The following is a 14,156-nucleotide window of genomic DNA, read 5'->3' as shown; positions in this document are numbered from 1 at the left end:
CTGCGTGGCAACAGAAAATAATGTCCCATTTCACTACTTTTACTCAATGTTGTCCTGGAGGTGCTGCCAGTGAAATAAGGCAAGAACAGGAAGAAGTAAAACTGTCCTTATTTGCAGACAACATTACTGACTATGCAGAAAATCTGATGGAATCTACAAAAACTATACTTGACCTAATACATGAGTTCAGCAGTGTAAGAGGGTACAATATACAAAAAAAAAAATTGTATTTCTATATCCTAAAAACAAACAATTAGAATTAAAACTTAAGAAATAAGGCTTCCCCGGTGGCTTAGGCGACTGGAGCTCTGTGCTCCTAATGCCGAAGGCTGCCGGTTTGATTCCCACATGGGCCAGTGGGCTTTCATTCACAAGGTTGCTGGTTGGGCTCCTCGATTCCCGCAAGGGATGGTGCTCTGCACCCCTTGCACCTAACAACAGCAACAGGACCTGGAACTGAACTGTGCCCTCCACAACTACAATTGAAAGGACAACAACTGGACTTGGAAAAAATTCTGGAAGTACACACTCTTCCCCAATGAAGTCCTGTTCCCTTTCCCCAGTAAAGAAAACTTAAGAAATAATACCATTTACAATAGCATCAAAAATATAAAATACTTAGAGATAAATCTGCAAAAGATGTGAAAGACTTGTATATTGAAAACTAAAAAGACTTAAATGAATGGAGAGAAATACTACTGTCATGGGTTAGAAAACTCAATATTCTTGAGATGTCAATTCTCCCCCAATTGATCTATAGATTCAATGCAATCCTAATCAAAATCCCAGCAGGTTTTTAAAATAGAAATTTTAAGCTGTTTCTAAGGTTCATATGGAAATGAAAAGGACCTAGAATAGTGCAAACAATTTTGAAAATCGTCAAGACAATTTTAAACATAGATGGAGGAATGATTTAAAGACTTAGTGTAAAGCTACCATAATCAAGACAGGGTGGCATTGGCATAAAGATAGACAAATAGGTCGGTGTAATAAATAGAGTCCAGAAAGAGGCATGTATGTATATATATATATATAAAGTCAATTCAGTAGAGAAAGGAAATCTTTTCAGAATTAGAGTAGGAAAAATTAGACAACCAGGAGCAAAAAAAAGTAAACTTTGATTTATATTTCTAACCATACTTAAAAAAATTAACTCAAAATGGATTATAGATCTAAATTTAAAACTACGACCTCTAGAAGAAAACACAGGGGAAAACCTTCATGACCTCAGGTTGGGCTAAATATGACAACCAAAAGTGTGATTCATAAAAGAACAAATTGAGTGTGCTCTTCTTAGGGAGGCGGAGGCCACAATGGAGGAAAGATGGAAGACCACAGTCTGCGGAAGACACTGTTTTCCTTGTTGATGAAGTGAGCAACATAGTAAAAGAGGCTGTAGACAGTGCAGTTGGTGGCAACACCTATCACCACAGCAAAGCGAATCAGTGGACCACAGATATAATAGAACAAACATGAAGCCAACTCACCAAGCTGGGAAACCAGTTAAATGCTCGTACACTGTGACGTGTACAATTATGCAGAAGAAGGGAGCAGGATCACACACGGCAAGTTCTTGCTTCTGGGACAGCTCTGCTGACGGGAGCTGCACCGTGCGGTTGGAGGAGGAGACCACGTGCTGCGCCGTCAGAGCCTGTGGACTGTCCATTTGAGCTCCTCCTCCGCCTGTGATCTTTCTCCTTTGGTCTCAGCATTTCTCTTCCATCTTCTACACCCGCTGTGAATTCAGTGAACACCATTTTCATTCTCTGTATGTGTTCTTTGTTGCACTCTCACGATGTAGAGGTAAAAACCCCAAAAGACTGTACTGTTCTGTGAGTTGCACACCCTAAGTCAGAGGAATCACTCACCACAGGTGGTCAGAGCCTGGCCTGCCATTTGCCTTTACTCTGAATATTTCTGTGCAAAGATGCTAAAAACAGAAATCTGCTAGTGTGAAGCTTTGTCTACTCTCTGAAATGATTCAAGTACACTAATTTTCCATACTTTGTGCTTTTGTCAGAATAATAAATTATTCCAATTAAAAAAGAACAAATTGATAAACTGGATGTCACTGAAATTTAAAATCTCTGCTTTTCAAAAGACACTGTTAAGTGAATGAAAAGACAAGGCACAAATTGGAAAAAATATTTACAAGTCATATATCCGATAAAGGATTTGTATTTAGACAATATAGGGCGGCCGGATGGCTCAGATGGTTAGAGTGTGAGCTCTGAGCAACAGGATTGCTGGTTAGATTCCTACATGAGCCAGTGAGCTACACCCTCTGTAACTGGAGTGAAGACAACGAGCTGCTGCTGAGCTGCCACTGAGCTCCCAGGCAGACCAATGGCTCAGTTGGTTAGAGCGTGTGCTCTCAACAACAGGGTTGCTGGTTTGATTCCCGCAACTAGATTGAAAATGGTGACTGGACTTGGAGCTGAGCTGTGCCCTCCAAAACTAAGATTGAAAAGACAACTTGACTTGGAGTAATGGGCCCTGGGAAAAACACACTCTTTCCCAATAAAGTCCTGGAAATACACAATGTTCCCTAATAAAGTCCTGTTCCCCTTTCCCAATAAAATCTTTAAAAAAAAAAAAAAATAGAAAGAAAGAAAATAAAAATAACTCCCCAAACTCAACAATAAAAAAAAAAACACCTAATTTTTTTAAATGGGGAAAATATTTGAACAGACATGTTACCCCAAAAACATATAAGGAGCTAAATGAGCACATGAAAAGATGCTCAGCATCATTTGTCATTAGAGAACCCAGGTTAAAACCAGAATGAAATACCACTACATACCTATCAAAATGGTTAAAATGAAAAACTTATCGTCTGTATTAAGGCTGGCAAGGACGTGGGGAAACTGGAATTCTCATATACCATCACTGGGAATGCAAAATTGTCAGCTGCTCTAGAAAAAAATATTGCCAGTTTCTTTAAAATGTTAAAATGGTATTTACCCGAGATAAATGAAATCCTAAGTCCACACAAAGTCTTGTACACAGATGCTTATAGTGTTTTTATTCATAGTGGCTCCAAACTGCAACCACACATGCCCTTTACTGGGCAAATGGATAAACAGACTGTGGTACATTCCTGCCATGGCACCTGCTCAGCAAGGAAAAGCAAACTATTAACATACATAACGACATGGATGAGTCTTAGAGGCATCAGGCGGAGTGAAAGAAGCCAGACAAAAAAAGAGTACATACTGTATGAATTCACTTATGTAACATTCTAGAAAATGCACACTAATATATAGTGACAGCAAATCAGTACCTTGTGATGTGGGGTGGGGAGCGCAGGAAGGGGTGGGAGGCGGGGATTATGAGGAAACGTTTGCAGGTAACACACGTGTTCATGAGCTCAATCGTGGTGATGGTTTCACTAGGATACACTTATATCAAATTGTATACGTTAAACATTATGTGTTATCGTATGTCAATTATGCCTCAAGAAAACTATTAGATAAACACTTAAAATAATATTGAATGTTTGAAGTAGAAGTTTGCTCAATTTGTCTTCTATCTTGGCTTAATCTGCTCTGATAGTTTCTAAACCAAAACACAAAGTGAAGTTTCATTATTTTGTTTTTGTTTTTGTTTCTTTTAAAGATTTTATTGGGGAAGGGGAAAAGGACTTCATTGGGAAACAGTGTGTACTTCCAGGACTTTTAGCCAAGTCAAGTTGTTGTCCTTTCAGTCTTAGTTGCAGGGGGCACAGCCCACCATCCCTTGCCAGAGACGAACCGGCAACCTTATGGTTGAGAGCCCATGCTCCAACCAACTGAGCCATCCGGGAGCTCAGCAGCAGCTTAGCTCAAGGTGCCATGTTCAATCTTAGTTGCAGGGAGCAGAGCCCACCATCCCTTGTGGGAGTCGAGGAGTCGAACTGGCAACCTTGTGGTTGAGAGCCCACTGGCCCATGTGGTAATCGAACTGGCAGCCTTTGGTGTTAGGAGCATGGACCTCCAACTGCCTGAGCCCCCGGAACGGCCCAAAAGTGAAGTTTCTTGATCTGTGATAATGTATAACTTGTACTGTCTCATATGGTTGGCTAAGTGATTCATAACTGCAAAATACTCAAGGTCAGGCCTCAAATCATACACTTTTCTTACATCCTCCTCCAGTGTCCAGACACAGAAAAGTTTAGCAAGTCCCTTTTGATTAACCAAGTAAGTGTCATTTGCACTATTTGACAAATTTGGAAAGGAGGGGAAACAAAATAGAAACGGAAGAATGATTTTTCTCTATTTTATTCTTTTACTTATCTGGAATATAGCATAGAGGACACAGGGAGAAAAACTACAGCACAAAGTCACCGACAGTATCCTTTATGCCATCTGAGGTACACCTACAGATACGCCTCTCCCAGGGTTCCATTAGAGAGCTCTGGGTTGAAGGCTGATGAAGACATACCGAGGTGAAAGGCTTGCCTGACTGCAATTCGCTTCATTTCACTCCCTTGCCCTCTTTATTTTGACGAGGAAGGGGGTACTGACCAGAAAAGGAAGGAGAACTCCAGGAGGGCTTGATAAATAACAATGCCCTTTAAGTAACCATCCTCAGTGAGCAGGATTTCTCTCCACATTGGCCAAAAGGGTGGCAGTAGGGTCTGTACTTGAACAGACCAGCAAAAGTGAAAGATGGAAATAGAACTATTATGAGAACCTGGGAGATCTACCGCTCACGGGAGAGAAAAGGGCCAACATTATTCATTATAGTGGCCGGTAAAGTTGATTATCTTTTATTTCTGCCGTGGGAACTCTCTACTGCCTGCAGAAATAGGTCTGTTGTAGACAATTATATTGCCCTGGGCTTTACTTTTGTAGATTATGTGGGCATAAGCGGTGACAAAGACCATCCAGAAACAGTGCATGAATATACGGGACACCAAGCCAAACCAGCGCATGACTCTGCCCTCCCCAATGCTGGTGTCGTTGTTGGTAAGGATTTGTAGTACGATGTTCACAGTTTCATAGAAGAAGATCCAGGTGATATAGATCACCAAGCCCCTGCACATCTGGGTGTATACTGAGTATATGAGCAAGCAGCTGATGATGGTGGTGATGCAAGACAGGAAGAGGGCGATATTCAAACTCCAACAGATGAGGAACTGACGTATCAGGAGAATTACACTCTCGTTCCATTGGTTAACCTCAGTGCAATTGCTGCTCCTCAGTGGCTTCTGTTCGAAGATAAGGTACATGTCAGTGGCTACGATGGTAAAAACCCCTGATAACACGGTGCCTGTTTTGGCGGTCATCCCACACCAGTGTTTCTGTCTCATGCTGAGAATTCCTGTGGAGACAAACAACGTAAGGGGGAATTCTGCTTCCTATTCACGTGGTAAATTAAATGACCAGGGTGTCTGCCTCCAGTCCTAAAGGAGAAGCGACAGAGAGAAATATGAAACCAGGAAATAACTGTAGGAAGACAGAAGACTGTTTACAATTGATTGGGAGTGGGAGTGGGGAGGAGGGAGGATGCAGTCTGGTGGCAGCGAGCAGATCATACAGGAGTGGTTCTCAACTTGTCTTCACATTAAATCACTGTAAGTACAAGTCCCAGGCCCTATCTCAGACCAATTAGAACATTTTCTAGGTGGGTCCCAAATATCAGAATTTTTCAAAACTTCATAGTGATTTTCATATGTAGCTAGAAATGGAAAATACTGAGCAGAAAAAGGTAGTTTAAATGATCTTTCCTAGCTTTTCTTTGGGCAACCATTGCTACCCCCTCATGGGGAAAATTGGCGGCACTTGTCCAACTTTGAGTGCAGGTCTCCTTAGGAGAAAAATCTGTGCAGCAGGATAGCCCTGCTGGGGTGAGTTGCTGATGAAAACAGTGGGCTTTGAGTAATCCCTCCTCTGCTACAAATCAAAACTTAAGGAATACAATGAAAGTTGTACTTTAAGGAACATTGAGAGCCTTAGGATACAACAGCCTTGTAATAGAAAAGTAAAAGCATAATGAACTAAGTGTTCAACTCAAGAAGTTAGGGAAAAACAACAATAAGAACAACAAAAAATAGAAGGAAGAAAATAAATAGAATAGAAAACAATGAAAAGTAAATGTTTAAAAAGCAGAGGGATTTCTGAATGGTTACGTTTTGGGGGCCAATTAGCTGCTAAAAACAACTGAAAATGCTGGATAAAATAGTTTTAAAATATTCTTAAGAGCACAGAAGTACTGAAAATGTAGGAGGAAAGAGGTAGAAAGCCAAAGTCTATAGAGTTTTAAGAACTGTAACAGGTGAGCAAGCATGGAAATCAATTTTGCTCTGAGGATATTTGCAAATCTCGCCAAATTTGAATTTCATTTATGAGAAAGCTCTGTAGAGTAAGAACAAATGAAATCAAAGCTCAGGGTCTTCCAAGATGGGGAATCTGCTTGAAGGCCTTCCCTATATTAGTCATGGATGCCCCCCTAAAGAGATATGATTAAAGGTGAATCAGAAGTAAGTCTGCCCCCACAGCATTCTCCCAAGAGATTCCAAGGAAAGTTAACTTAGTAGTACACTGAATTTATGGGGGGAGGGGAACTCTCCTTGAGACATTATAATCATACTAGCCTTTTTGTGGATTTGTAGCCTAAATTACATGAATAATTCAAAAAAACTTTTAAGTCATAAATCTAGTTTAAAGTAGCCCTAAACTGGAAGTGTCTGTACGTGCCGGCAAAAGCAAACTCACATCCTCTCTGGAAGAATGCATCTTTGGGGCCGGCCCGGTGTCTCAGACGGTTAGAGCTCCATGGTCCTAACTCCGAAGACTGCCAGTTCGATCCCCACATGGGCCAGTGGGCTCTCAACCACAAGGTTGCCAGTTTGATTCCTCTACTCCCACAAGGAATGGTGGGCAGCGGCCCCTGCAACTAAGATTGAACATGGCACCTTGAGCTGAGCTGCCGCTGTGCTCCCGGATGGCTCAGTTTGTTGGAGAGCACCCTCTCAACCACCAGGTTGCCGGTTCGACTTCTGCAAGGGATGGTGGGCTGTGCCCCCTGCAACTAGCAATGGCAACTGGACCTGGAGCTGAACTGTGCCCTCCACAACTAAGACTGAAAGGACAACAACTTGAAGCTGAACAGCACCCTCTACAACTAAGATTAAAAGGACAAAAACTTGACTTGGAAAAAAAAAAAAGAATGCGTCTTTGTCTTGGTCCTCAAGGAATCTCCATTAGAAATTTTTCTAAGACAGTCACTAGTGTACAGTAAAAAATAACAAAGCAAACAAGGAACAAGGCACTGTGAGTGAGAACCAACAGAAATAACACACAATAGAAACAGAACTGCAAGAATACTGGATTATGAAACAATTATGATTGCTACTTTTTTGCATTACTTTTTAATTTTATGTTTAATTGTGATAAAATACACATAGCATAAAATTTGCCATCTTAACCATTTTTAAGTGTACAGTTCACCAGTGTTAATTATATTCACTTTGTTGTGCAGCCAATCTCCAGAACCTTTTCTTCTTGCAAAACTGAAATTCTATACCCATTAAACAACAATTCCCTATTTCCCCTTCCCTCCAGCCTCTGGCAACCACCATTCTACTTTCTGATTCTATGAATTTTACTACTGTGGATATGACATATTATAGATCTGGGTATGATATATTCAGAGTAGTAAAGTGGAATAATACACTTTGTCTTTTTGCAACTGGTTTATTTCACCTAGCATAATGTCCTCAGGTTCATCCACATTGTAGCATGTGTCATAATTTCCTTTGGTTACTACATTTAAGTAAATATAAAAGATAATATTGAAAACTATATAGGAACAGGAAATCATAGAAAATAACCTAGTATATTTCAAAGAGAGCCAAATAGAATTTCTAGAAATAGAAAACTCAGTATCTGAAATTAAAAATACAGTAGGCATTGGGTAACAGATTGGACACAGATCAAGAGATAATCACTTAACCAGAGGATAAATCAAAAGAAATTATCCAGAATGTAGCACAGAGAAACAAAAAGATTAAAAATATGGATGAGAAATTACGAGACATAAATGATATAATAAGATGTTGAGATTCAGAGAGAGTGAGAGAGAAGGAAGCAGGGAGAAAAGAGAGTTGGGTAGCATATTTGAAGAGATAATAGCTAAGGATTTGTACAACTGAAGAAAAATGTCTACGCAGATTCAAGAATCCTAACTGATTGCTAGTAGGATGAATAAGAGGAAATCTACACCTAGACATTTGGTACTCATTCTGTTAAACACCAAATACTAAAACACATTCTCAAAATGCAGCTGAGGATCTATTTATTCATAAGAGCAACAGTTAGGCTTCTAAAGGAAACCAAAATCCAGTGGAATTATAAACGTGCTAAAAGAAAATAACTGCCAGCCTAGGACTCTACACACAGCTGAATTATTTCTCAAAATTGAAAGCATGTTGTATATTAAGATTTTTGTAAAATTCAAAACAATTAAAATTTAATATACTGTTTGGCCTACATGGATATGTGGATTAAAGTTTATTTAAAAATTAAGGAAATAATAAACATAAAATCGGATAGTTTTTACCTTTGAACTGCAGGGTTTCGGATAGGGGAGGGGCATATAGATAAATGTGAATTATAGTTAATCTTCTGTTCCTTGGGTTGCATGAGGGCCGTTAGATGTGCTCAGTATATATTAAAAAAAACACAATAAATTGGTAAATAAGTGTGGGCTATGGAAATCCCATGTTCATAGATAGGAAGAACTAATATTGTTAAAATGTTAATACTACCAAAAGCCATCTATTGACCTGGTTTACCTACTTGGATAGCTACTATTAAATATGTTTTCCATTATGCAATCCCTATCAATATTATAATGGCATTTTTTATAGTAGTAGGAAAAAACACCCCTAAAATTTATATGGAACCACAAAAAAATCCAAATACACAAAGAAATCCTGAGAAAGAAGAACAAAGTGGAGATATCACACATCCTGCTTTCAAGCTATATTATAAAGCTTATATTTATCAACACAATACTGACATAAAAACAGACAAATAGACCAATGGAAATGAATCAAGAGCCCAGAAATAAACCCAACATGTATGGCCAACTAATATTTGAAAAGGGACCCAAGAAGAAAAGACAGTCACTTCAATAAATGGTGCTGGATAATTGGATATTCAAATGCAAAAGAATAAAACTGAACCCCTTACACCACTCAGATCAACTGAAAATGGATTAAAGACTTAAATGTAAGACCTCAAATCATGAAACTCCTAGAAAAAAAAAACATAGGGATAAAGCTCCTTGACATAGGTCTTGGTAATGATTTTTTGGATATGACACCTAAAGCACAAGCAACAAAATAAAAAATAAACAGATGGGACTACATCAAACTAAAATGCTTCTGCACAGCAAAAGAAACAATTTACAAAGTGAAAAGACAAGGTATAGAATGGAAATATATATTCACAAAACATAATCTGATAAGGAGTTAATATTTAAAATATATAAAGAAATCAGACAACTCAATAGCAAAAAACAAATAACCAATTAAAAAAATGGACAAAGGAATTGAACAGACATTTCTCCAAAGAAGACATACCAACAGGCATTATGACTTTGAAGGCATTATGCTAAGTGAAATAAGTCAGACAGTCAAAGGCAAACACTGTGTGATCTCACTTATATGTGGAATCTTAAAAAAAGAAAAGAAAAAGAAAGAAAAATACAAAAGAAAGAAAATAAAAGAGAAACCAAGCAAACTCATCGAAAAAGAGATCAGACTTGTGGTTACCAGAGGTGAAGGATGAGGGGAGAGGGAATTGGATGAAAGTGGTCAAAAGGTACAAATTTCCAGTTGTAAGATAAGTAAGTACTAGGGATGTAATGTACAACATAATGACTGTAGCTGACAATGTGTATGAGATATAGGAAAGTTGTTAAGAGAGTAAATCCTAAGAATTCTCATCACAAGGAGAAAAATTTTTGCCTCGTTTCTTTTTTCTTTCTTTTCTTTTTATTGTATGTGTATACTGTGTTTCCTTGAAAATAAGACTGGGTCTTATATTAATTTTTGCTCCAAAAGACACATTAGGGCTTATGTTCAGGGGATGTCATCCTGAAAACTCATGCTGTGGCTTATTTTCCAGTTAGGTCTTATAACACGGTAAGATGGATGTTAGCTGAAACTACTGTAGTAATCATTTCACAATATATGTGAATCAAGCTATCATGCTGTACACCTTAAACTTATACAGTGATCTATGTCAATTATTTCTCAATAAAACTGGAAGAAACGCTGTGGAGAATCAAATTTAAGTTAACAAGCCTCAATAATTAGGAATTTACTACCAAAACTAAGGTAATAAGGCTGAAAGATTTAGTAATAAGGCTGAAATATAAACGATAAATAGATTGTCTTACAGCCAAAGCAAAGTTCTACGGGAACTGTTATGGACGTATGAATATCACCCCAAAAATGAGAACTAAAACCCTCTGGAGTGAAGGTGCAGCAAGAAGCCTGGCTTCCATGCCAGTATCTGCTGCTATGTATCTGAAAAGATTATCTGTTTAAATGCAAAGGGTGCTATTGCCCTGGTTTATTTATGTGGCATGTTACAAATTGGGTAACTACTATTGAATATATTTCCCACTATGCAAATAGATTTTCTTGCTCATCATTTAATCTCTAGTGATTAGTAAAAAAAAAAAAAAAAAAAAAAAATCACTATTCATTTTGGTTGGCTTTCTTGCAGTGTTTTTTTCTACGTAAAAAAATTCACTTAGCACCTTTTCATGCATTTATTCACAGATATGGGGTGTATGATGTACATTAATGTTGGTTTTAATACAAAATTAATTAAACCAACAAATAAATTAGTTAATAAAAGTGGGCCATGCATTGTATTAATGATGTCTGTTTTTTATGACATGGGATTATGAGTAATCCAATTCGGGATACCTGAGTTCCCTAAGGAGAAACAAGGATGGAAAAAGACAAACCAAACTTTCACTTATAGGATAAATAAATACTAGTCTCACAACAAATGTTCCTGTGGTGTAATTAACCCTACTGTGTTTACTTACCCACCTGAAACAGATGGCAGACTTCTTCTTTCTATTCCTTAAAATGCTCATGAAAATTTTGGGGTTCCTATTGGTCTCTCTATGGCAAAGATTGTTCATTGTCTCCCAACATCCATTTCCCTCTTCTTACATTTTGTTGTAGCTAGACACATGGCCGCTGGACTAATGACTACATTTCCCAGCCTCTCTTGAAGCTTTTGTTTTTAATTAAAAATTTTTATTACAGTAAAAGACACATTGCCACTAATCTCCCTCAAAGTACTCCCTCTTGCTTCAAACACATTTATCCCATCCATCTTGCCACTTGCTGAAGCTCATCTGGAAGTCCAATTTGTGAGTGTCTTTAGTGGAGCTGTCATGGCTCCCCGATGTCCTGAATTGATTTAAAACATTTTCCTTTCATGGTCATTTTTACTTTGGGGAAAAGCCAGAAGTCGCACAATTTTAGATCTGGTGAATAAGGTGGATGAGGACATACCTTTTTCTTCATTTTTTTTAGTTTCAGGTATACAAAACAATGTAATAATTAGACATTTATATCCCTCATAAAGTGATAACCCCCCCAATCTACTACCACTCTGACATCATATAGAGCTGTTACAATATCATTAGCTATATTCCCTATGCTGTACTTTACATCCTATGACCATATATATATATATTTAACTATAGTTGACATTCAATATTATTCTACTTCAGCTTCAGGTGTATAGCACAGTGGTCAGGCATCTGCACCGTCCATGATGTGATCCCCTTGATAAGTCCAGCACCCATCTGGCACCCTACATGATCTTTACAACATTATTGATTATATTCCCCATACCGTATGTCATATCCCTGTGACTATTTTGTGATTACCAACTTGTGTGGCTATGTGACCAATGGGATGTGAGTAAAAGTGACATGTGCCACGTTCCAGTCTTATTCATAAAAGGATGAGGAGTGTCTCACCTTCTCCTTTTCCTCCTTCCTGATTCTTGGCCATGATCAGAGCTGATCTTTGACCCAGACTTGGAAGCCCTTGTCGAATATGGTGAACACCCTGTTAGCCGTGGATCACTGTTATTTGAGAGAGAAATAAACCCGTATCATAAATAAGCCACCATTTTGGGGGGTTTCTTTGTTACAATAACTTAGCCTGTACCATAATATATCTAAACTTTTTGGTGCTAAACCCAGTGAGGACTAGCAATCCACGGGGATCCAGCTCCTCCCTTGACTTTGCCCTTTTGAAGAAACCAGCATGTTCTCTCCGTCTATATGTTTATCTCCCTGAAAGAGATGTCTCCCTTTAATCTCAGGGTCACTATTGTCTTTACAATGAACTTGATAATAAGTCATGTATTGTGACATCTTTTGTATTGTTTTAAATTGCTATTTAAATATTCCATATGTATAAGAATCTTCCCAGTGGCTACTAATGGGGACCTTAGAGTTAGAGAAGGTAATTAATTTTGCCTAAGGTTGTACATCTGGTCAGAGGCAAAATCCGGATTTTAACCTATACCTGTCTGGCTCCAAAACCAATCTCAACACTCAATCCACTTGTGCCTTATCTTCCTCAGAGATTTGTGAGCTCGGTGAGCCCAGAGACTCCATCATCCCAGTTCCTAGCAGATGGTCTTGACTAGAGCAGGGCCTGGATTAGAGCAGGCCCTTGACAAATACAGACAATTCTTCCCCCTTTGCCTCTCCTCTCAGTCACCTGTTCTCAGTAACTCTGAGGCCCTTATGCTCTTCTCTCCTTTTCCTTCCTCTCTCCTGGGCTTTCTCCTTTCTTCCCTTCCCTCCCTCCCTGTCTTCTTTCCTCCTACACAGTAAAACTTCTAAGTGTGTACTCTTGATCGCTCTAAGAGAAGGTGATGGTCTTTAACCTGGGAAAATAGAAAGGACTAGGAAATGCAGGGAGCAAAAAAATTACACGATGGTCCTCAAGCATGTTTTGTTTGAACAGCAGTCTTTTAAAGGAAGTTGAATTAAAATGCTTCCAGGCAAGGTGGATACTGTCCTGTTGTTAATTTTCCATCGCTCCCTATTATCTTCATGCCCCTTCACCTCATACATTTATTTTACTTCCCTGGCCCCGGAAGGCCTTGGAGTTTGAGACTCTTGCTTCAGAAGTGTCTTTATCTCATTTGATAGAGCAGATGTGACATTTTATGTAACATGAAAACATTAATCACAGTATTTTATTAATAATAAAAATATTATTATTAATATTTTCCTGTATTTTTATGTGACTTTTTAAATCTTAGTGTTGGCTTTGCCTCCTATAGTATTATCTCTGTACCGACCTGGCCCACAGGCAGACAAGCTACCAGGCAAGGCAGTCAAGATCTCCCGGCTTCCTGGGGCGCAGTGTGCATGAGAGCAGGCCTGCAGGGCCCGCCAGATGGTTTCTCCCACGGAACGCTCTTTGTTTTGCGGGACCTGTATAACCTCGCTTCTCCTCCACCTTGGGGCTGATCACTACCCTCAGGCCGGCCGCCACCGGAGACTCTCCCCGGTCAGTAAGTCTCAATAAACCCACATCCCGCACTCAGCCAGCTGGCATTTTCTTTGGGCTTGTGGCTTCTCAGGCGCGAATCTTAAAACAACTCGGGCTCAGTCTGAAAAATCTCTCTTAAGTTATATGCTAAGTCAATAGAAAATTATCCTTTACTTTTGCGAATTAAAATATTTACTTCTCAGGAATATGCCAATCAAATGAAATGAGGTAATAATAATGATAATAATAAACATTTACTAAAATCTTACTTTGTGCCAGACATTGTGTGAGAGTTTCACAGCATTCTTTTGAGTGAAGCTGTAATTGTACAATTTATTTTCTTGTCAAAGGTGAGAGAGTAGAGGTGTTTTTGTATTATTTATGCATTCAGATTCCCAGATGTTGATTTTTACTTGTCAGGAGAGGAATCATTCACAATTACTGACAACGTTCAGAATTTAGCTCCAATTTAGGAGGTCGTTCCGCTAATTTTCTGATTCTTCCACAGGACTTTGAATAAATCCTGGTTCATTTCCCAAGTAAACTTCAATTGTACTACAACTTTATTTGATTTATTTTATTATTTGGCTCATTCTAAGTTAAAGTCACCTGT

At 38.7% G+C, this 14,156-nt stretch overlaps 2 protein-coding genes and 1 pseudogene across 4 annotated transcripts in view; 2 read left to right on the top strand and 1 right to left on the bottom strand.

The window, feature by feature from the left end:
• The window catches only part of LOC109439660 (patr class I histocompatibility antigen, A-126 alpha chain-like), a 478,827-nt gene that overhangs the window by 112,177 nt on the left and 352,494 nt on the right, over window positions 1-14,156 (top strand). The gene's annotated exons all lie outside the window — the stretch shown is intronic.
• LOC141571763 (dynein light chain Tctex-type 1 pseudogene) lies at window positions 1,222-1,670 on the top strand (annotated as a pseudogene).
• Window positions 4,715-5,293, bottom strand: LOC148758854 (transmembrane protein 217-like). Its single transcript, XM_088794358.1, is given in 1 exon segment — window positions 4,715-5,293. A coding segment is annotated over 1 exon segment (579 nt).

This window comes from Rhinolophus sinicus, chromosome 2, assembly GCF_057876585.1.
Source record: "Rhinolophus sinicus isolate RSI-liver-muscle chromosome 2, RSI-T2T, whole genome shotgun sequence".
NCBI classification, from domain to species: Eukaryota; Metazoa; Chordata; class Mammalia; order Chiroptera; family Rhinolophidae; genus Rhinolophus; species Rhinolophus sinicus.
Note: the sequence above shows the minus strand (reverse complement) of the source record. Positions and strands in the feature narration are given on the sequence as shown.